Raw genomic sequence first — 20,940 nt, 5'->3', positions numbered from 1 at the left:
AATTACAGACCAGTTAGCCTAACATCAATAGTATGTAAACTCTTGGAGGGGATGATAAGGGACTATATACAAGATTTTAGTAATAACGGTATCATTAGTAGTAATCAGTATGGATTCATGAAGAATCGTTCTTGCCAAACCAATCTGTTAACCTTCTATGAGGAGGTGAGTTGCCATCTAGATAAAGGAAGGCCCGTAGACGTGGTGTATCTGGATTTTGCAAAAGCATTTGACACAGTTCCCCATAAACGTTTACTGTACAAAATAAGGTCCGTTGGCATGGACCATAGGGTGAGTACATGGATTGAAAACTGGCTACAAGGGCGTGTTCAGAGGGTGGTGATAAATGGGGAGTACTCAGAATGGTCGGGGGTGGGTATTGGGGTTCCCCAGGGTTCTGTGCTGGGACCAATCCTATTTAATTTGTTCATAAACGACCTGGAGGATGGGATAAACAGTTCAATCTCTGTATTTGCAGACGATACTAAGCTAAGCAGGGCAATAACTTCTCCGCAGGATGTGGAAATCTTGCAAAAAGACCTGAACAAATTAATGGGGTGGGCGACTACATGGCAAATGAGGTTCAATGTAGAAAAATGCAAAATAATGCATTTGGGTGGCAAAAATATGAATGCAATCTATAGACTGGGGGGAGAACCTCTGGGGGAATCTAGGATGGAAAAGGACCTGGGGGTCCTAGTAGATGATAGGCTCAGCAATGGCATGCAATGCCAAGCTGCTGCTAATAAAGCAAACAGAATATTGGCATGCATTAAAAGGGGATCAACTCCAGAGATAAAACGATAATTCTCCCGCTCTACAAGACTCTGGTCCGGCCGCACCTGGAGTATGCTGTCCAGTTCTGGGCACCAGTCCTCAGGAAGGATGTACTGGAAATGGAGCGAGTACAAAGAAGGGCAACAAAGCTAATAAAGGGTCTGGAGGATCTTAGTTATGAGGAAAGGTTGCGAGCACTGAACTTATTCTCTCTGGAGAAGAGACGCTTGAGAGGGGATATGATTTCAATTTACAAATACTGTACTGGTGACCCCACAATAGGGATAAAACTTTTTCGCAGAAGAGAGTTTAATAAGACTTGTGGCCACTCATTACAATTAGAAGAAAAGAGGTTTAACCTTAAACTACGTAGAGGGTTCTTTACTGTAAGAGCGGCAAGGATGTGGAATTCCCTTCCACAGGCGGTGGTCTCAGCGGGGAGCATTGATAGCTTCAAGAAACTATTAGATAATCACCTGAATGACCGCAACATACAGGGATATGTAATGTAATACTGACACATAATCACACACATAGGTTGGACATGATGGACTTGTGTCTTTTTTCAACCTCACCTACTATGTAACTATGTAACAAGGGTTCAGGTAAGTTTAAAAAATGTTTTTTTTTCAAATTTTTTTTTTTATTTTTTTTAGAATTTTTGGTGCAATTTTTTTTTTCAGGGTGGCCCTCCACTTTTTTTGCTAGAAAATTACTTAGAACCCCCAAACATATACATATATATATATATATATATATATATATATATATATATATATATATATATATATATATATTTTTTTTTTTTTTTTCAGACACCCTAGAGAATAAAACGGCGGTCATTGCAATACTTTATTTCCCACCGTATTTGCTCGTCGGTCTTACAAGCGCAATTTTTTGGGAAAAAATACACTTTTTCGAATTAAAAGAAAATGACAACAGTAAACTTAGCCCATTTTATTTTTTTTAGTGAAAGATTATGTTACGCCAAGTAACTTGATACCCAACGCTTCAAAAAAAAATGTAAAAATGAGTCAGAAAGTTTTGAAAAATGATGCCAAAAAAATAAAAAAATAAAATGTACAAAGATTTTAATGTAGTTCCTTGAGTTATAGGAATCCAATGCTGATTCCTTACAGAAGCAAACCAAAATATCTCCAATAAGAGTTACATGACTAGCGGTTCTCAGTAAATCGCCATAATGATCAGAGATAAAGTGTTCTCTGGAAGAATCCGGATGGATTATTCTGCATTCTTCTCAGTGCTTCTCCCGGAGTTTAAGACGACATATCACACCGTCCATGGGGCGGAGCGTTCCTGCATCCAAAATGGTGAGCCTCTGACCCGCCACCAGCTCAAAGTCAACTCTCTGCAGCAATTTGGCCATTATGACTCTGGCCTCCATCTGTGTATTGGCAGAAAAAGCAAAAGAAGGTTTATTAAAGCGGAACTCCGGCCTTTGCTTCAGTCTTGCACAGGTATACTGGCTCCTCTCCTGGACTGAACTGGCTTCCTCTGATTTCATTGCACACTGTGAGCTTCTCACAATGTGCATTAGAAGCTGCAGCAAGTCCCCGGCTTATCTTGGCTGTAGGCTTTTCCTCCCCAGTCTGACTAACCATGGTGCAACCCTTTAAATTCATCGGGTTTCAATTATTTAATGGAGGCTCAGCATGCATTAGAACAGAGATATGCAATTAGCGGACCTTCAGCTGTTGCAAAACTACAAGCCCCATCATGCCTCTGCCTCTGAGTGTCATGCTTGTGGCTGTCAGAGTCTTGCTATGCCTCATGGGACTTGTAGTTCTGCAACAGCTGGAGGGCCACTAATTGCATATCCCTGCATTAGAAGCTGCGGGTGAGTTCTTTTACAGCCTTGGGTGGAAAGGAAGATGCTGGGTGACACAGGGGCTCACTGGGCCAGGTAGTGTGAAGCTTGCTTACTCACAGTGTGCATTAGAAGCTGCAGCAAGTCAGATAGAGCCCGCCTCGTTTCCTGGCTGGGGGACATCCAGCATCATCTAGCCCAGGAGTCTCCAAACTTCCTAAACAAAGGGTCAGTCTACTGTCCTTTAGACTTTAAGAGGGCCGGACTGGGGCCAGAGTGAGTAGTAAATGTCCTGGTGTCAATGGGAGTAAATAATGCAACATCGCGGGTATTGGTGGGGGGAATATTGCCCCGTTGTTGGTATCATGGGATGTAATAGTGTCCTATCATTGATGTCAGTTGGAGGAATAGTGCCTCATCATTGGTGTCAGTGGAAGGAATAGTGCCTCATCATTGGTGTCAGGTGGAGAAATAGCGCCCCATCATTGGTGTCAGTGGGAGGAATAGCGCCCCTTCAGTGTTAGTGGAAGGAATAGCGCCCCATCATTGGTATCAGTGGGAGGAATAGTGTCCCATCATTGGTATCAGTGGGAGGAATAGTGTCCCATCATTGGTGTCAGTGGGAGGAATAGCGCCCCATCAGTGTTAGTGGAAGGAATAGTGTCCCATCATTGGTATCAGTGGGAGGAATAGTGTCCCATCATTGGTATCAGTGGGAGGAATAGTGTCCCATCATTGGTATCAGTGGGAGGAATAGTGCCCCATCATTGGTGTCAGTGGGAGGAATAGCACCCCATCATTGGTGTCAGTGGGAAGGAATAGTGCCCCATCATTGGTGTCAGGATAGGAAACACACTGAGATATAAAATGATCCACATACCTGTGCAAACACCTGCCCAATACAATTTCGGGGGCCAAGAGAGAACGGGAAATAAGTAAAATACGGTCTGTAAAAAAAATAAAGAAACATGGATCAATACCAATGTTGTGTCATTCTGCTACTTCACTTACCATTACCAGGAAACGGAACAATTTTTTAAAAATGTGTTTTTGGAGCTAGACGTTTCCCCATCTTTATTAAAGAACAGAAGGCTGAATTTATACTAAAACAGGCCACCCATATTATATCTAATAATATAATCCCTGTAAAGCCCTATTTACTAAACATACATGGAAATGCATGTTTCCCGCACAGCGCTGCCGCCTGAAGACATGTGTGGGTGCCATTATTGTTAATGGAACCCCCATGCATCTAGCAAACGTGCGCACGTTTGCAGCCACCCAAATGCATGGTACCGCAGTACCATGTGGTTTGTTGCAGTGCAATTAATGCCTGTTGTACTTTGTGCATTCCCGTGCATTTGGCCACCCATTGACATAAAGGGGCTGTCAAAAATGCCTTTTCTGAAATGATAACTACACTGCAGTAGGTAAGTCCTTTGTACTTCCCTTTCCCCCAGAACAGGGGTGTACCTACAGGGGTTGCAGGGTAGCAATTGAGACACAGTCCCATTCTGCAGGGGTCCCCCATACGCCTGCATAGGAGGATCGGTGGGGGTGGATGCATATAGGAGGAACTGCTCCCCTCCATTTTCCTCCTGCAGCCATTGAATGCCTGCGGAGGGGGGGAGGAGGAGAAGCGGGCATTCAGCGGCTGCAGAAGGAAAATTAAGGGGATCGGTTCCTCTATATGTAGCCGCCCCCACCACTCCTCCTAGTCAGCTTCCCCTGAAAAAAAAATATATATATATAATAATAATAATGTTAAAAAAAAAAAAAAATAAAATAATAATGAAATAAAACAACAAAAATAAAAAAAACTACTGACACGCCAGTGGCGGAACTACTAGGGTCACAAAGGTCGCACTTGAGACTGGCCCCACCAGGCTCAGAGGGAGGGGCCCAGGCTGGGGGTCAGGGGGGCCCTTCATGGTTTCTTGCACCGGGGCCTTGAAGGTTCTAGTTACGCCACTGTCCCAGTGCAATCCTTTACTTTGGATGCAAGCAAAACTCACTTGGTAGAGCCACGGCTGAATCTGTCTGGGTTAAAAGTGAGTGGATCCGGAAAAAACTGCTCCATCCTCCCAGTAACGTAGGTGTTCAGCTGTAAGAAAAGGGAAACAAATAAGAAGATGCTGCAAACATCCCTGGAAGCAATAGTGTGACTGGGGAAAATACACATTATGGCCACTGGAGGGCGCAGAGTATATTACAAAATAAGTATACTTTTCAGCTCCATCTAGTGGCCATGTTGTGTTATTTTCCCCATTCACACAAATTTTTTTTTTTCAATGGACAACATTCATTCTGCAGAGAATCACCAAATGAGAGAAAACAAAACTGGTTCCATTAACTATTGATGAGTCTTCTGGCTCCTCTCATCCCCTTTTGCCTATGGTTCTTAAGCTGAATTTTGTCAAGTGTCCAAAGATGGACCAAAGAAGCAAATAGTATTAAAAATGACTAATTTGTTTACATTGAAGCTTGGAGCTGTTCCCTCTAGCCTGCTGCTGTAGGCATTGGACAACAAGTTAGATCTAGCACCTACTGTCTTGCCCAAGGCAACCCCTATTCTACCACACTGCTATGATTACTTAAAGCAGTGATCTCCAAACTGTGGCCCAGGGACTGGATGTGGCCCTTTGTTTGCTTTTATCCAGCCTTTGGGGCATAATTCCCCCCCACTGTCAGCAACAGTGGGGCATAATTTCTGCCACTCTTTTCCTCCCACTGACACTAACGATGGGACATTATTCTTATCTCTGACACCAAGGACTGGGCACAATTTGCCCCCTGACAGCAACAATGAGGCACTATTCCTCCCACTGACACCAACGATGGGCACTATTCCTCCCACTGACACCAACGATGGGCACTATTCCTCCCACTGACAGCAACAATGGGGCACTATTTCGCCCACTGACGCCAACCATGAAGCACTATTGCGCCCACTGACGCCAACCATGGGGCACTATTGCGCCCACTGACGCCAACCATGGGGCACTATTGCGCCCACTGACGCCAACCATGGGGCACTATTGCGCCCACTGACACCAACCATGGGGCACTATTGTGCCCACTGACACCAACCATAGGGCACTATTCCTCCTATTGATACCAACAATGAGGCACTATTCCTCCCACTGACACCAACAATGAGGCACTATATCTCCCATTGACACCAATGTTGGGGCACTATTCCTCTCACTTACACCAATCATGGGGCACTATTTCTCCCACTGACACCAACAACGGGGAACTATCCCTCCCACTGACACCAAAGATGGGGCACTATTTACCTCCACTGAAATCATGACATTTTCTACTCCCACTAAGGTTTGAAGAGCAATAAGCCAGCCCTTTGTTTAGAAAGTTTGGAGACCCCTGACGTAGAGCAATACATGCATTCTAGTTACCAACACTTTGATAAATGGAGCCTAATGCTGTAATGGTGTTACTTCTCCATTATCATGGTTCAAATATTAGTGATTTTTTTTCTAAAAGGAAAATGTTGTTAGCTTCCAGATCTTCCTTTTTTGCAGGACCCAAAAAGGACCAGTCCCCATAGGAAAAGGGCAAGGGTGAATGATGGTAGGGAAAGCTCATTGTGTAAACTGAATTCCTTACCAGAACAGATGTATTTTTCGGAATCCTCACTCCCTTGATCACCACTTCCTCTGACGTCTGTCGGGATGTTCCTGCTACGCCGGGGTACAACCTCAGAGTCTCTTTCAGCACCTGTAAAAAAAAGCAGTGGTTTGTATATGTAAGAGGGACTTTGAACACATAATCTATAAAGAAAGACAGATGGAAGACAGCAGCTACACCAGGAGATCATTTTAAACGTATTAAATCTGAACAGCAGGATGGATATCTGTTCTCCTGAAAGTCAGCAGATACGGTTCTGCAGTGGGCATTGGCAGTAAAGGTAGCCCACCAAAAATTGGGTAACTTCCAGACCATCACGGATGGTGTTCTTTGCCACCAATAACTGTGTCCCACACCTTGTTCCATGAAACTCTCTGAATCTTCTCCATGTGGGCAACCCCAGCCATCTCACGCATAGCCAGCTTGACTCGGTCCACCACCCAAGCGTTGAGAACTTCTGATCAGTTGTCCATGGCCAGAAAATTTAGGAGCTACTTAATTCACCCTGTTACACCTACATAAATGAGCCCACAAGTGGTCCTAAAAACTGAAGGGACCCATTACTGGAATGTCCAGTCAAGGAAATTGCTTTTCCTAATGTTTTACTAAAAGGAAACTGATATTATAAAGGTCCAAACAATGGCATAAAGGGTCCTCTTGATGACTTCACATTGTCCTGCAAAGAGGTATTTAGCCACTGATGGTCTAGTTCTGCGTCTTTATCATAGGCTACTCTAATGCCCCGTACACACGGTCGGACATTGATCGGACATTCCGACAACAAAATCCTAGGATTTTTTCCGACGGATGTTGGCTCAAACTTGTCTTGCATACACACGGTCACACAAAGTTGTCGGAAAATCCGATTGCTCTGAACGCGGTGACGTAAAACACGTACGTCGGGACTATAAACGGGGCAGTAGCCAATAGCTTTCATCTCTTTATTTATTCTGAGCATGCGTGGCACTTTGTGCGTCGGATTTGTGTACACACGATCGGAAATTCCGACAACGGATTTTGTTGTCGGAAAATTTTATAGCCTGCTCACAAACTTTGTGTGTCGGAAAATCCGATGGAAAATGTGTGATGGAGCCCACACACGGTCAGAGTTTCCGACAACAAGGTCCTATCACACATTTTCCGTCGGAAAATCCGACCGTGTGTATGGGGCATAACAGAACTCTTGCATCAGGCCCAAAGCTGGGGCCCACTGAGGGGAAACACGTGGCTACTTGCCACGACCTACTGGAGCTCTCCATGGTTCTGCTCTACCCATACACCAGCAGCTCCATCCCCACTTTATATACTGTCAATAAGAAAGGAGATCCAGCCCAGACTGGCTGACATCATGTAGTAGACCACCCCAAAGGGGACATAAACCTCTTGTTACAACTGTAACCAGCCAACTCTGGTGTTTTCAGGGCAGTGCCAGTTGTTCTCCTGAGAGCTGCCAGATAAATTTGAAGGGGAGATTATAACATTTTCTATAATTCAACTACGGGTTAAAAGGAAAGAAAAGTGCTTGATCCTCCCATCAACACAGTCTGTAATGATGGGAAAATCCCTTCCTCAGTGCTATTGTGTTCTGCCAGCGTGGAGCCTTCCCCACCAGCAGAACACAATGATCACATGAAAAAAAAACCTACCAGGCTGGTTGTACTGAAGTTAATTGCTAGATCGACTTCAGTACAATTAGCCTGCCTATAGATGGATCAAAATTTGTCCGGTTCATACTGATCCAGCTGAAATTTGATCCATCTATGGCGGCTTAAATGAAGTCTAACTAAAGATCTATATAGAGTGTATGATGTATAACGTATGTGTATAATGTGTATAATGGGGGAGCTGCATTCAGGACAACGGGGGTGCTGCATTCATGGCAACGGGGGGTGCTGCATTCATGGCAACGGGGGGTGCTGCATTCATGGCAACGGGGGGTGCTGCATTCATGGCAACGGCGGGTGCTGCATTCATGGCAACGGCGGGTGCTGCATTCATGGCAACGGCGGGTGCTGCATTCATGGCAACGGCGGGTGCTGCATTCATGGCAACGGTGGGTGCTGCTTTAATGGCAATGGTGGGGCTGCATTCCTTTTCAATGGTGGGGCTGCATTCATGGCACTTGTGGGGCTGCATTCATGGCAATGGTGAGGCTGCAGATGGGCACTGATTAGGCTGCACTGATGGGCACTGACCCTTATTTTGCTTTACAGTTATTTAAAATTTAAGATTTTTTCCTGAAACTTCTCTCTTAAAGTGAAGGTGCTTGTTATAAGCCGATAAATACGGTATATCCAAATAACAAGCCCAAGCTCATCTCTTAACAACACACAGCCACAAAGGGTTCTTGTTAGGCAGTGTATTAGTGCTCGGACAAACACACTTAGACCGAATTTTAATGGTTCAAAGAATGTCAGGCAAAATGGTCGGCCCTCACGCATGTTCACTTCATCAAATCTGGCCCTCTTTGAAACGATGGACACTAGTTTGGACACCCCTGATATAGGGGAATCAGGACTTCCTTCCTTCTGCTGGTGATCCCTCTAGTGATATAAATTTCTATATAGAGGAATCAGAACTTCCTTCCTCCTTCTGCTGGTGACCCCCTAGTGATATAAAGATCTATATAGGACAATCAGGACCTCCTTCCTCCTGCTGGTGCCCCCTCTAGTGATATTAAGATCTATATAGAGGAATCAGGACCTCCTACCTCTGGCTGGTGACCCCTCTAGTGATATTAAGATCTATATAGAGGAATCAGGACCTCCTACCTCCGGCTGGTGATCCTGCTAGTGATATAAAGATCCATATACAGTAGAGGAATCAGAACTTTCTTCCTCCTGCTGATGACCCCTCTAGTAATATAAAGATCGATAGAGGAATCAGGACCTCCTTCCTCCTGCTGGTGATCCCTCTAGTGATGCATCTTAGAATTCGATTTGCTTTTCCCATTGCTTGATCACACCCTTTGCTCATATTGCAATCATCTGAATCTCTGAAATAAGTACCACCAAATCTTTTTCCTCTTTAGTGCTGGCTAACACTGTACCAATATTGTACTCTGTCAAGGGATTCTTTTTCCCTAGGTGCATTATTTTACATTTAGAAAGATCAAACTGCATCTTCCATTGCTTTGATCAATCTTCCAGCAATGCCGAATTAGGTTCCATGTTGCAGACACCTCCAGCAACCCTATTGCACACCTGTGTGTCATCAGCAAAAAGACATACCTGGCCCACCATCCCTTTAGTTATATCACTTACATATAGATTAACCACCTCAATACTGGGCACTTACACCCTGTTCCTGTCCAGACCAATTTTCAGCTTTCAGCGCTCTCACACTTTGAATGACAATTACTCAGTCATACAATACTGTACCCATATGAAGTCTGCGTCCCTTTTTCACACAAATAGAGCTTTCTTTTGGTGGTAATTAATCACTAGTGGGTTTTTAATTTTTTTTTTGCTATAAATAAAAAAAGACCGTAAAATTTGTAAAAAAAAAATGCCTTTTTCTTTGTTTCTGTCATAAAATTTTGCAAATTAGTAATTTTTCTTCATAAATTTTGGCCAAAATTTATACTGCTACATATCTTTGGTAAAAATAACCCAAATTAGTGTATATTATTTGGTCTTTGTGAAAAGTTAGAGAGTCTACAAACTATGGTGCCAATCATTGAAAATTGATCACATCTGATCACACCTGATGTACTGAAAGCCTATTTCTTGAGACACTAACAAGTCAGGAAAGTACAAATACTCCCCCAAATGACCCCTTTTTAGAAAGTAGACATTCCAAGGTATTAAGTAAGTAGCATGGTGAGTTTTTTTAAGTTGTAATTTTTTCCCACAATTCTTTGCAAAATGAAGATTTATTTTTTACAAAATTGTCATATTAACACGTTATTTCTCTCACAGAGCATATGCATACAACAAATTACACCCCAAAATACATTCTGCTACTCTTCCCGAGTATGGCAATACCACATGTGAGACTTTTACACAGCCAGGCCACATACAAAGGCCCAACATTGAAGTAGCACCTTCAAACGTTCTACGAGCATAAATGACACATCTCATTTCTCAACCACCTATTACACTTTAGAAGGCCCTGGAGCACCAGGACAATAGAATTGCCCACAAAATGACCCCATTTTGGAAAGCAAACACCCCAAAGTACACGATTGGTGTGTGAGGAGGAGAACCCGGTAACATCTCGTTACCGCTCTGTGTTTACATTTAGTGATCAGCTGTGAAAGGATCACAGCCGATGACATGGTAAACAGCCCCCGGCCAATGGCTGTTTACCAGCGTCAGTGACGAGCAGTGTTCCCGGGAACACGCTGCCACCGACGTGCTCGCGCACATGCGCCATGCAAAATGGGGAGGTACCATCTGTGATTGGCCGTGACTTCATCACGTGGTAAACAGCCATGCCCAATCCCGCACACACGATCGTGCGCATGCCCTGTTTAAATGGACGGACGAGAGTTGCGCCGCCCGGCCATCATATAACGGCGGGCGGCAAGCAGTTAAATAAAATAGGACCTAGCACAGAGTCTTGCGGTACACCACTAGTGACTGCTGAACCCCATTTACAGCCACACTCTGGTATCTTTCCTTTAGCCCACTGCATATCAACTGAACCACCCAAGGGTTAAGTCCTAGCTTGTACAACTTTTGTATTAGATCATTATGTGGAACTGTATCAAATGCTTTGCTGAAATCAAGATATGCTATGTCCACAGCACCACCCTGGTCTTGTGATCATAGCCTATCTTGATTTCAGCAAAGTATGTGATACAGTTCCACATAATGATCTATTGATCATTGCATGGTCTGTTGCATCCATTGAAATGGTGGTCCTGTTCCCTCACTATAGAAAACCTCAAGAGAAATGCTCTCATATCAACATCACTACAATGGGAGCTGGAGCCGTATTGGTTGCTATGACCAATGCCCTAGGGTAGTGTGAACCTGTGATTCCACCTTCTATCAATGACACCGTTTGCTGCACTGGTCCCTCATGGATGACATAAACTGGGGTGTTCTGGAGGGTCTGTTGAGGGGATCTATTGTCACTGGTGGGGACCTATTTTTGTGAGAGGGTCCATTGTTGCTGGGGAGGTCTGTTGGTGGAAAAAGATTGATTCTCAGGGGTCTTATGCTGCTGGGGGGGTCAATATTTGCTTGGATGGATCTACTGTTGAGGGAGAGGTCTATTGTTGCTGGCTGCTTGAGGTTGTATTGATGCTGGCTGCTGGGAGATCTGTTGTTGCTGGGGTAGATCTATTGTTGCTGGGGTGGTATTTTGTTGCGTGTGTGTGTGTATGTGGGGGGTGTCTATTGTTGTGTGGGGGATTTATTGTTGCTGGGGGTCTATTGTTGCTGGAGGGGGATGTAATGTTGCTGGGGTGGGGTCTATTGTTGCTGGGGGATCTATTATTGTATGAGGGGGTCTGATTTTGCTGGGGGGGGATATTGTTGCTGGGGTGGGGTTCTAATGTCGCTGGGGGGAGTCTATTGTTGCTGGAATGGGGTCTATTGATGGGGTGGGGTTGTTGCTGGGGGTCTATGGTTGTGTGGGGGTGTTTATTGTTACTAGGGTGGGGTCTGTTGTTGGTGAGAGGGGTCTATGGGTCTATTGTTGCTGGCTGCAGGGGATCTATTTTACTGCTTTTCTTGTTTCCATACAAATTATTTAGCACCACAATATAGTTGGTATCATTTTGTGTATTCTTCAAAAGGGAAGCTACTGGGTGGTGGGTAGGGGGTGGAACCAAGGGAAGGTCCTCTGAGGTGGGTAGGGGGTGGAACCAAGGGAAGATCCTCCGAGGTGGGTAGGGGGTGGAACCAAGGGAAGATCCTCGGAGGTGGGTAGGAGGTGGAACCAAGGGAAGATCCTCTGAGGTGGGTAGGTGGTGGAACTAAGGGAAGATCCTTGGAGGTGGGTAGGGGGTGGAACCAAGGGAATATCCTCGGAGGTAGGTAGGATGGATACAAGGGGTGAGTCAGAAGGGGGGAGTTCCTGTACCTATTCTCTGAGACAAAAAGCCCTGGTTGGCATTATATATACAAATCCATTAAATGTTACTCTGTATCTTGACATCAGAGTGCTGGTGACATCTTAAAATCTCCACACTGTTGTACTATGTTATCTTACCTGAGATAGGTATTGGAGTTTACCAAGGTCCTCGTATTCAATGTCTCGCTTAGAACCAATGACTTCATCTACCTCCGCCTGGGCCCTGTGAATCAGTAAAAAGAGATTTACTGGTTGTACTTAAGTATTAAAATCTCTAAGGCCCTGGTGCCCAATCTGTGGTCTTTTGGTGCTTGCCATACAGCCCCTGGACCCTTGATTTTGTAATAGGGCTGTGTTGGAAGTCATCTCCAGCAGTCTCGGGTAACAAGTTCAAGTTGTCTACAGACAAGCATATCTCCAACCCCACCTGTAGTATGTCCGCAATTTCTTACTATCTCCCCTAGTAATTATGCGGTCCCCGACAGTCTTACGTAACATTACATTTATTAAATATTATGAGCAGCCCTTTCCTGGGGTCAGGAGTTGCAAATGAGGCCCTCCATACCTCACAAACTGACAACCACTGCTCTAAAATGTAATATTAGATCTAGTACCCACTCACCCATATAACTTGCCTTGTATTATATTCAGGGCTGCTGATAGAAATCACAGGCCCCCCCCCCCCCCCACCGAAAATATCAAATTATATTTTTGCTAAAATGCAAAACGCCAGCAATGCTATGCTTTGCAGTCTGGGCAGAAATTATACCCCCGATGAACAAAACCTGTTTAAGTGGATAGCAGCACAGAGGCAATATCTGCACCCCCACAGTGAGCGATTGGTACCGATCACTCACTGTGTTCATTCAGGGTGGTGTGTTCATTCAGGCTGGGGAGCCCCCCTGTTCACTATCCTGAAAAAGCCTGCCTGTGTGCCCTCAGCAGCTGCCGGTGGGAGAGGAGAGGAGGGGAAAAAATGGCAGTACTGTGGGGGAAAGGGGCACACAGGGGTCCCAGACAGCAGGGGGAAGGGTGTACAGATACTAGAACCGATCCACCTGCACTGCAGCGAGAGGAAGAAAAGTAGAAGCCGGCAGCACTGCACAAGGGTCACAAGTGTCAGCATTGCAATAAGGCAGTACAGCTGGTCTTCCTGCTTGGCAGGTGCCTGGGCCCCCCTTTTGAATTGATAAGGACTGGGCCCAATACAGGAGGGCTGGCTGCACTGCCTTATCGGTGGCCCTGATTATATTTGCTAAACTGTATCTAAAGCCATAAAAAAAGTTTAGAACCCCTGTCGGGATTTCATTGATACTCGGTAGACCCGAGAGTGCCATTATTGTGAATTATTGGTCCAGATGCAAATTTATTCCAATATAAGAATAAAGTGTTACTAAACCCACAACAGTAAAATCAGTCTGTATATGCGGTAGAGCATGCTTGTTATATTCATTGTGTAACCCAAGGGGTTAATCCTCCACATTGTGTATAAAGGCTGCTTGATCCTGTCATTTCTGATCCTCCATTTCTTTAACTGACTCCAACCCATCTCCTGATAAAACAGAGCATTTGGAGTCAGGCTGCACATGCTCAGTTTGGTTTGTATTGCTAGAGAGTTTTTTTTTTTTTTTTTGGGAGGGTGCATGTGATCAGCACAGGGCCAATCAGCACTGTCCAGACAGAGGGTCAGGGGAGAATGAAAACTGCTCCAATCTTTAAGCAGAGACTGATCAAGTCACAAGACTGCTATATACTTCCAATGAGAAAAGGTAATGAGCAGTTTATATTTACTAAAATAACTGCATTTCCATGTTCTCTGTACTGTGGGAGACCAGATATAATGAATGCAGGCCCCTGGGTTTAGTAACACTTTAAGCAAAGGATTTTCTCATAGACAAAAAAAAGACTCTTCAGTTCTTTAACTCTACATTGAAATTACATCTACTCACTTTTTCAGGATCTCTGGATTTTGTGCCAGTGATTGGACAGCAAATGCCAACTGATTAGCAGTTGTCTCCATCCCTATAAAAAAAAATGCAATATTTTTTTAAAATTAGCTTTATTTACCAGTACAGTGGAACCTTGGATTATGAGCATAATTCGTTCCAGAAGAATGCTTGTAATCCAAAGCACTCATATATCAAAGCGAGTTTCCACATAGAAGTCAATGGAAACTCAGATAATTCGCTCCACAGTGACTTCTATGGTATGCAGTACCGCATGTGGCCAGAGGTGGGGGTGCCAGAGACACTCGGAAACACTCGGAGAGGCTCGGAAACACACGGGAACCAAGTGTTGCCGAGTGCATCCGAGCGGCTCCGAATGTCACCGGCGCCCCTGCACCTCTGGCCAAATGCGGTACTGCGCGACAGAAGCTTGAATCCTGCTCGTTTTTGCGAGACAACGCTTGCAAACCGAGTCAGGGTTTAAAAAAATAAAATAGCTCATATTGCGAAATGCTAGTTAACCACGTTACTCGCTATCCGAGGTATTACTGTATATATATATATATATATATATATATATATATATATATATATATATATATACACACACACATACACATATATATATATTAGATTAATAAAAATTGAAGGGGTGAAAAATAAGGGTTTGTCTTTCACAACATATAGACATTTGCTTTTTTCTTCCAAGCAACATGAGAATTGTACATTTCGTCTGAACAGACATTGTCAAGGGGATACGCTTCAATGTTTCATAGTAGGTAGGGTTGAATAAAGACAATAGACAAAGGACAATAGTCCATCCAGTTCAACCTGTGTAGGTGTATGTGTGACTGTCGATAATCATTTCCCATATCCCTGTATGTTGTGTTCACCAAGATGCACGTCCAAGAGTCTTTTAAAAATATCAATACACTGTCAGGGCTGGGCTCAGCCCTTCCTTCTCTGAGCTGGCCGCTCAGCCGTCGGCTAATTGCCAGCTCCTATCTCTCCACAGTTACTCAGCTGTTGATGATATCCTGCTCATCAGTCCTGCCTACTTAAGCCGTCCAGCCCAGAGGATCTCTGTCTTTGCCCTGGTCAACATCACAGAGACATTCTCCTGTGTTCCTGTTTAAAAACTTGCTTTGCTGACATACCTTCTGGCTCCAGATCCTGCTTGCTGTTCCACTACATTGATCCCTGACTTATGGCTTGGCTGACTATCCGTTCCAGTTACTGAACTCTGGCTATGTTTTGACTACATTTGTTCTTTTTACTTTTATTATTAAACAAGTGTGATTTAACTGTACTTCTGTCTCGTCTGATTTCATGGTTTCTGACATGCTCCCCGCTGACACCACCAATTGTGGAAGAGAGTTCCACATCCTTATCCATGTAGTTGCCCACTCCATTATTTTATTCAGGTCTTTCTGTAAAATTTCTATATCCTGATGTGAAATTATTGCCCTGCTTATTTTTGTGTTGTCATTTCTGGTAAGCAGTGTTAATTTCGTAGACTAAAACATTTTCGTCAACCTAAAATACCACTAAAACTAAAACAATTGAGATGACTAAAATACGACTAAAACTAAAAATGGCATTTTCATCAAAAGACTATGACTAAAACTAAATTGAAATTTGACGTCAAAATTAACACTGGCCTGTAGTGCATGTTCAAACCTAAATACTTTAAATAATAACAGATTCGATTTTTCACTCCAGCAGTATAGAAGTTCTTTTCAGGACTAGAGCATTGCAGGACATCAAGAATAAAAACTTGAAGGTACATTGGGAATTTGCACTAGATACACACCAGCAATGAAGAATGTTACAAAATTGTCTATCATGACCTCGATGTCACACTCATCTTCTAGAGCTGTAAAGAGAAAACAGGAAGATTACACCCGAGTACAATGATGCATTTCTATTTTTGGAGGTCTTACAGGCTAACCCTAATTGTTTGCATGAATAACATAGATTAGTGGACTCCAAACTGCCTTTGCTTGCTTTTATCTGGCCCTTGAGGCGCTATTACTCCCAATGACACCAATATAGGGGCACTATTCTTCCCACTGATACCAACAAGGGGGCACTATTGCTCCCAATGACAACAACGATGGGGCACCATTTCTCCCACCAACACCAATGATGGGGCACTATACCTTATGTCTCCCACTGACACCAACAACGGAGCACCATTCCTCCCACTGACAACAACAGTGGGGCACTATTCTTTATACCTCCCACTGACACCAACGATAGGTCACTATTCCTTCCACTAAAACCAACGATGGAGCACTATTCCCCCCCCCCCCACTGACCCCAACGATGGAGCACTATTCCTCCCACTGACACCAACAATAGGTCACTAAAACCAAAAACTATTCCTCCCACTGACATTCCTTCCACTAAAACCAACGATGGAGCACTATTCCTCCCACTGACACCAACAATGGGGCAATATTCCTCCCACTGAAACCAATGATAGCTCGCTATTCCTTCCACTGACACCAACAATGGAGCACTATTCCTCCCACTGACACCAACTATGACGCACTATTCCTTATTCCTCCCACTGACCCCCAATGATGGGGCACTCTTCCTCCCACTGACACCAATGATAGCTCGCTATTCCTTCCACTGACACCAACAATGGGGCACTATCCCTCTTATTGATACCACTGATGGAGCACTATTTTTTCCGCTGACACCAAGGATGGGGCACCATTTCTCCCACTGACAACGATAGGGCACAATTCTTCCCACTAACACCAACAAGAGGGAAATGTTCCTCTAGTGACACCAACAATGGGGCACTTTTTCTCCCACTGACACCAAAGATGGGGTACTAGTCATCCCACTGGCAACTGTGAAGGGGCACTATTATTTCCCCTAATATCAAAGATGGGGCACTGTATACTCCCACTGATGTCATTTTCTACTCCCATTGCCCACAGTCCTCCCCCACTAAAGTCTGAAAGACAGTAAACTGGCCCTCTGTTTAGAAAGTTTGGAGACCCCTGACATTGATGTTATGAGATCGCCTTTAGGATTGACATTAATGAGCTGAAGGACTCTAAAATTATTTGATACGTCTGTCTTGTCTATCTATGGAACATGGCGGAACATTTTCCGGGAATAAGTGACAACACTTACCAGCACCTCTAAGGATCTGTGTCAGTATATCTCCAGGAACCTCTGCCCCCTCTTGTACCATCTTCTGTCTCTTCTCAATACATTCTTTTCCCGTTTTACGGAGAAGAAGTATTGAGTCTCGAATCTCCTGGACAATGGACCGTTTTGATGGAAGAACCTATGTTCAAAAAAAGAGAACACACACGCACATTTATTACACTTTGGAAACTTTGGGGGTCTTTGTATAAAAGGTTTGCTGAAGGAATGTTATATACATTGGCTTAGCTCAATGAAACTTGCTGTATTCGGCATTATATCTCGTATGACCACAAGCACCATCTACTAGGCAAATTTTTTTAAAATACCCCCGATTGGGGTATTTAAAAACAAATACCACGTTATGGCCAGTAGATGGTGCTCACAATCATATGAGATGGTTATATCACAGAATACAGCAAGTTTGGTTAAAACGAGTCACAGGAGGTCTCACCCAGGGGTCAGAGGAGCCGAACCAGGAGGTCTCACCTAGGGGCCAGAGGAGCCCCAGTCAGGAGCCAAGAGACAGGAGGTCTCACCCAGGAGTCAGAGGAGCTCCACCTAGGAGTCAGAAGTCAGGGGGTTTTACTCAGGAGTCAAAGGAGCCCTAGCCCGGAGCCAAAAGACAGGAGGTCTCACCCAGGGGCCAGAGGAGCCCCAGCCAGGAGCCAGAAGGTCTCACCAAGGGGTCAGCGAAGCCTCAGCCAGGAGGTGTCACCCAGGGGTCAGAGGAACCCCAGCCAGGAGCCAAGAGACAGAAGGTCTCATCTAGAGGTTATAGGAGCCCCAGCCAGGAGCCAAGAGACAGAGGGTCTCACCCAGGGACCAGAGAAGCCCCAGCCAGGAGCCAAGAGACAAGAGGTCTTACCCAGGGACCAGAGAGGCCCCAGCCAGGAGCCAAGAGACAGGAGGTCTCACCCAGGGGTCAGAGAAGTCCCAGCAAAGAACCAAGAGACAGAAGGCCTCACCTAGGGGTCAGAGGAGCCCCAGCCAGGAGCCTAGAGACAGGAGGCATCACCTAAGGGTCAGAGGAGCCCTAACCAAGAGCCAGGAAACAGAAGGTTCCACCCAGGGGTCAGAGGTGCCACAGCCAGTAGCCAGCAGATATAAAGGTGCATTATGTTGCTTGTTAACATGCGTTAGGGCAGCCCACTGAAATCAAGAGATTGTCTATGCAACAAAACATCCCAAAAATCAGACATAGCACAAAATCTTTAAAGTGATTGTAAACGATCACCTTGTAAAACAACCCATACCCATGAGAGGCAAACATTCGCGCATATAATATATATATATATATATATATATATATATATATATATATATATATATATATATCTCCATATCCCTTTTTTAAAAGTGATCACATTCCCTCTGTTCTCAGCTGCATAAGAGCTGGGGGAGGAGAAGCAGCAGCGGCACACTGGTCTTCCCAGTGAATGGCTGTGCGGGGGGGGGGTTAGGACATTTCTGATCATTGGAGAACAGCGAACACATATTGGGAATATGCAATGTTGTGTTTACATATTCTTTCATATAACACACTATTGTGCATTGCCTTGCATATCTGTGGGCTGCAACGCATGTACATCGTTTTGGTGCGCTGGGGTGCCATTCAAAATGAATTGCACCACAGTGCAGCAACATATGTAACAATGGCAAGTCTTCTTTTTAGCTTGTTTACATTTTTTTCCTATAAAAGTGTGTTTCTTTTCTTTTACACAGCATCCAGCTTTTAACAAAAATTGAAAAGTTTTGTCCTTCTCAGTTTGTATTTTGCGAACACTCACACGAACAAGGGGGTTTCTCATCTCAACCATTCCTTTCATGGCCATGAGGATGGCTCGCGGGAACGGCGTCTGGTTGTCTTGTATGGTATTCAGATCCATGTCAAACGCAACCTGCCAAATATACACATGGACAATATAAACATATGGACATCCATTGCGTTATGTTACACTTTCATATGGAGGGGCAAGTGCCTGACTCCCATACCCTTAATGCCATTCCTCTGTTCCACCACTAGGGTGGAGGTAGCTTACCTTTGCAATGACATCCAAGGTCACCTTACTGAACATATCATGCATTTTAACTTCTGTTTTTCCGTCCGCCATCTCCGACAGCTTTTCCACCAACTCTTCTGCTTTGTCATTGAATAGTCCCATTAAACCCATCAGGAACCTGCAATAAAGGTTTAACATCAACTCTGCTTTCTAAGCTCAAAATCCTACAATTGCTTAAAGTAGATCTAAACCATAACTGGAGGATAGGGATGAGCCGAACACCCCCCTGTTCGGTTCGCACCAGAACATGCGAACAGGTAATAAATTTGTTCGAATACGCGAACACCGTTAAAGTCTATGGGACACGAACATGAATAATCAAAAGTGATAATTTTAAAGGCTTATATGCAAGTTATTGTCATAAAAAGTGTTTGGGGACCTGGGTCCTGCCCCAGGGGACATGGATCAATGCAAAAAAAAGTTTTAAAAACAGCCGTTTTTTCGGGAGCAGTGATTTTAATAATGCTTAAAGTGAAACAATAAAAGTGTAATATTCCTTTAAATATCGTACCTGGGGGGTGTCTATAGTATGCCTGTAAAGGGGCGCATGTTTCCCGTGTTTAGAACAGTCTGACAGCAAAATGACATTTCAAAGGAAAAAAAGTCATTTAAAACTACCCGCGGCTATATGAATTGTCGGTCCGACAATACACATACATTTTGCTGTCAGACTGTTCTAAACACGGGAAACATGCGCCCCTTTACAGGCATACTATAGACACCCCCCAGGTACAAAATTTAAAGGAATATTACACTTTTATTGTTTAACTTTAAGCATTATTAAAATCACTGCTCCCGAAAAAACGTCAGTTTTTAAAACTTTTTTTTTGCATTGATCCTTGTCCCCTGGGGCAGGACCCAGGTCCCCAAACACTTTATGACAATACCATGCATATAAGCCTTTAAAATTAGCACTTTTGATTTCTCCCATAGACTTTTAAAGGGTGTTCCGCGACTTTCGAATTTGCCGTGGACACCCCAAATTGTTCGCTGTTCGGCGAACTGGCGAACAGCCGACGCTCGAGTCGAAGCTCATCCCTACTGGAGGACACCTAGTCCCGTGTATCATAAATACAGTAAATGGCCTTTTTGTTTTGTTTTCATAAAATTCTGTTTGCACAATCTCAGTGTTGCTGATCCCCTGCAGCTGCCTTCAGCCACTTCCTGTCCACATGCATTGTCTCTGGTGTTGGCTGCACATCATTGTTAGCATTTTTGCTATACAGCACTGTGCTACTTTAAAGCGGGGTTCCACCCAAAAGTGGAACTTCCGCTCATCGGATTCCTCACCCCTTCCGGTGCCACAGTTGGCACCTTTCAGGGGGGAGGGGGGTGCAGATACCCGCTTCTGCACCCACTTCCGGGAATAGACTCCCACGGGAGTCACGCCCCCTCCCGCACTCCCCCGCTGTCTCCTGGGAAACACACAGGTCCCAGAAGATAGCGGGGACCATTGAGAACGCGCAGCGCGACTCGCGCA

At 44.4% G+C, this 20,940-nt stretch overlaps 1 protein-coding gene across 3 annotated transcripts in view; it reads right to left on the bottom strand.

The window, feature by feature from the left end:
- Positions 1-1,707: 1,707 nt before the first annotated feature.
- LOC141117547 (cholesterol 24-hydroxylase-like) overlaps positions 1,708-20,940 on the bottom strand; it is a 63,409-nt gene continuing 44,176 nt past the window's right edge. For 2 of the 3 annotated variants that reach the window (XM_073610446.1, XM_073610445.1), the window contains exons 6-15: positions 19,440-19,578; positions 19,188-19,298; positions 17,383-17,539; positions 16,040-16,102; positions 14,230-14,302; positions 12,419-12,503; positions 6,233-6,343; positions 4,621-4,709; positions 3,486-3,552; positions 1,708-2,182 (exon numbers count right to left, since the gene is read on the bottom strand). In XM_073610446.1, the coding sequence (XP_073466547.1) occupies positions 2,036-2,182; positions 3,486-3,552; positions 4,621-4,709; positions 6,233-6,343; positions 12,419-12,503; positions 14,230-14,302; positions 16,040-16,102; positions 17,383-17,539; positions 19,188-19,298; positions 19,440-19,578 (1,042 nt within the window). In that variant the 3' untranslated portion in view covers positions 1,708-2,035. The remainder of the gene's footprint in view (positions 2,183-3,485; positions 3,553-4,620; positions 4,710-6,232; positions 6,344-12,418; positions 12,504-14,229; positions 14,303-16,039; positions 16,103-17,382; positions 17,540-19,187; positions 19,299-19,439; positions 19,579-20,940) is intronic. The other variant, XM_073610447.1, reaches the window with a different exon arrangement.

This window comes from Aquarana catesbeiana, linkage group LG13, assembly GCF_042186555.1.
Source record: "Aquarana catesbeiana isolate 2022-GZ linkage group LG13, ASM4218655v1, whole genome shotgun sequence".
NCBI lineage: Eukaryota > Metazoa > Chordata > Amphibia > Anura > Ranidae > Aquarana > Aquarana catesbeiana.
Note: the sequence above shows the minus strand (reverse complement) of the source record. Positions and strands in the feature narration are given on the sequence as shown.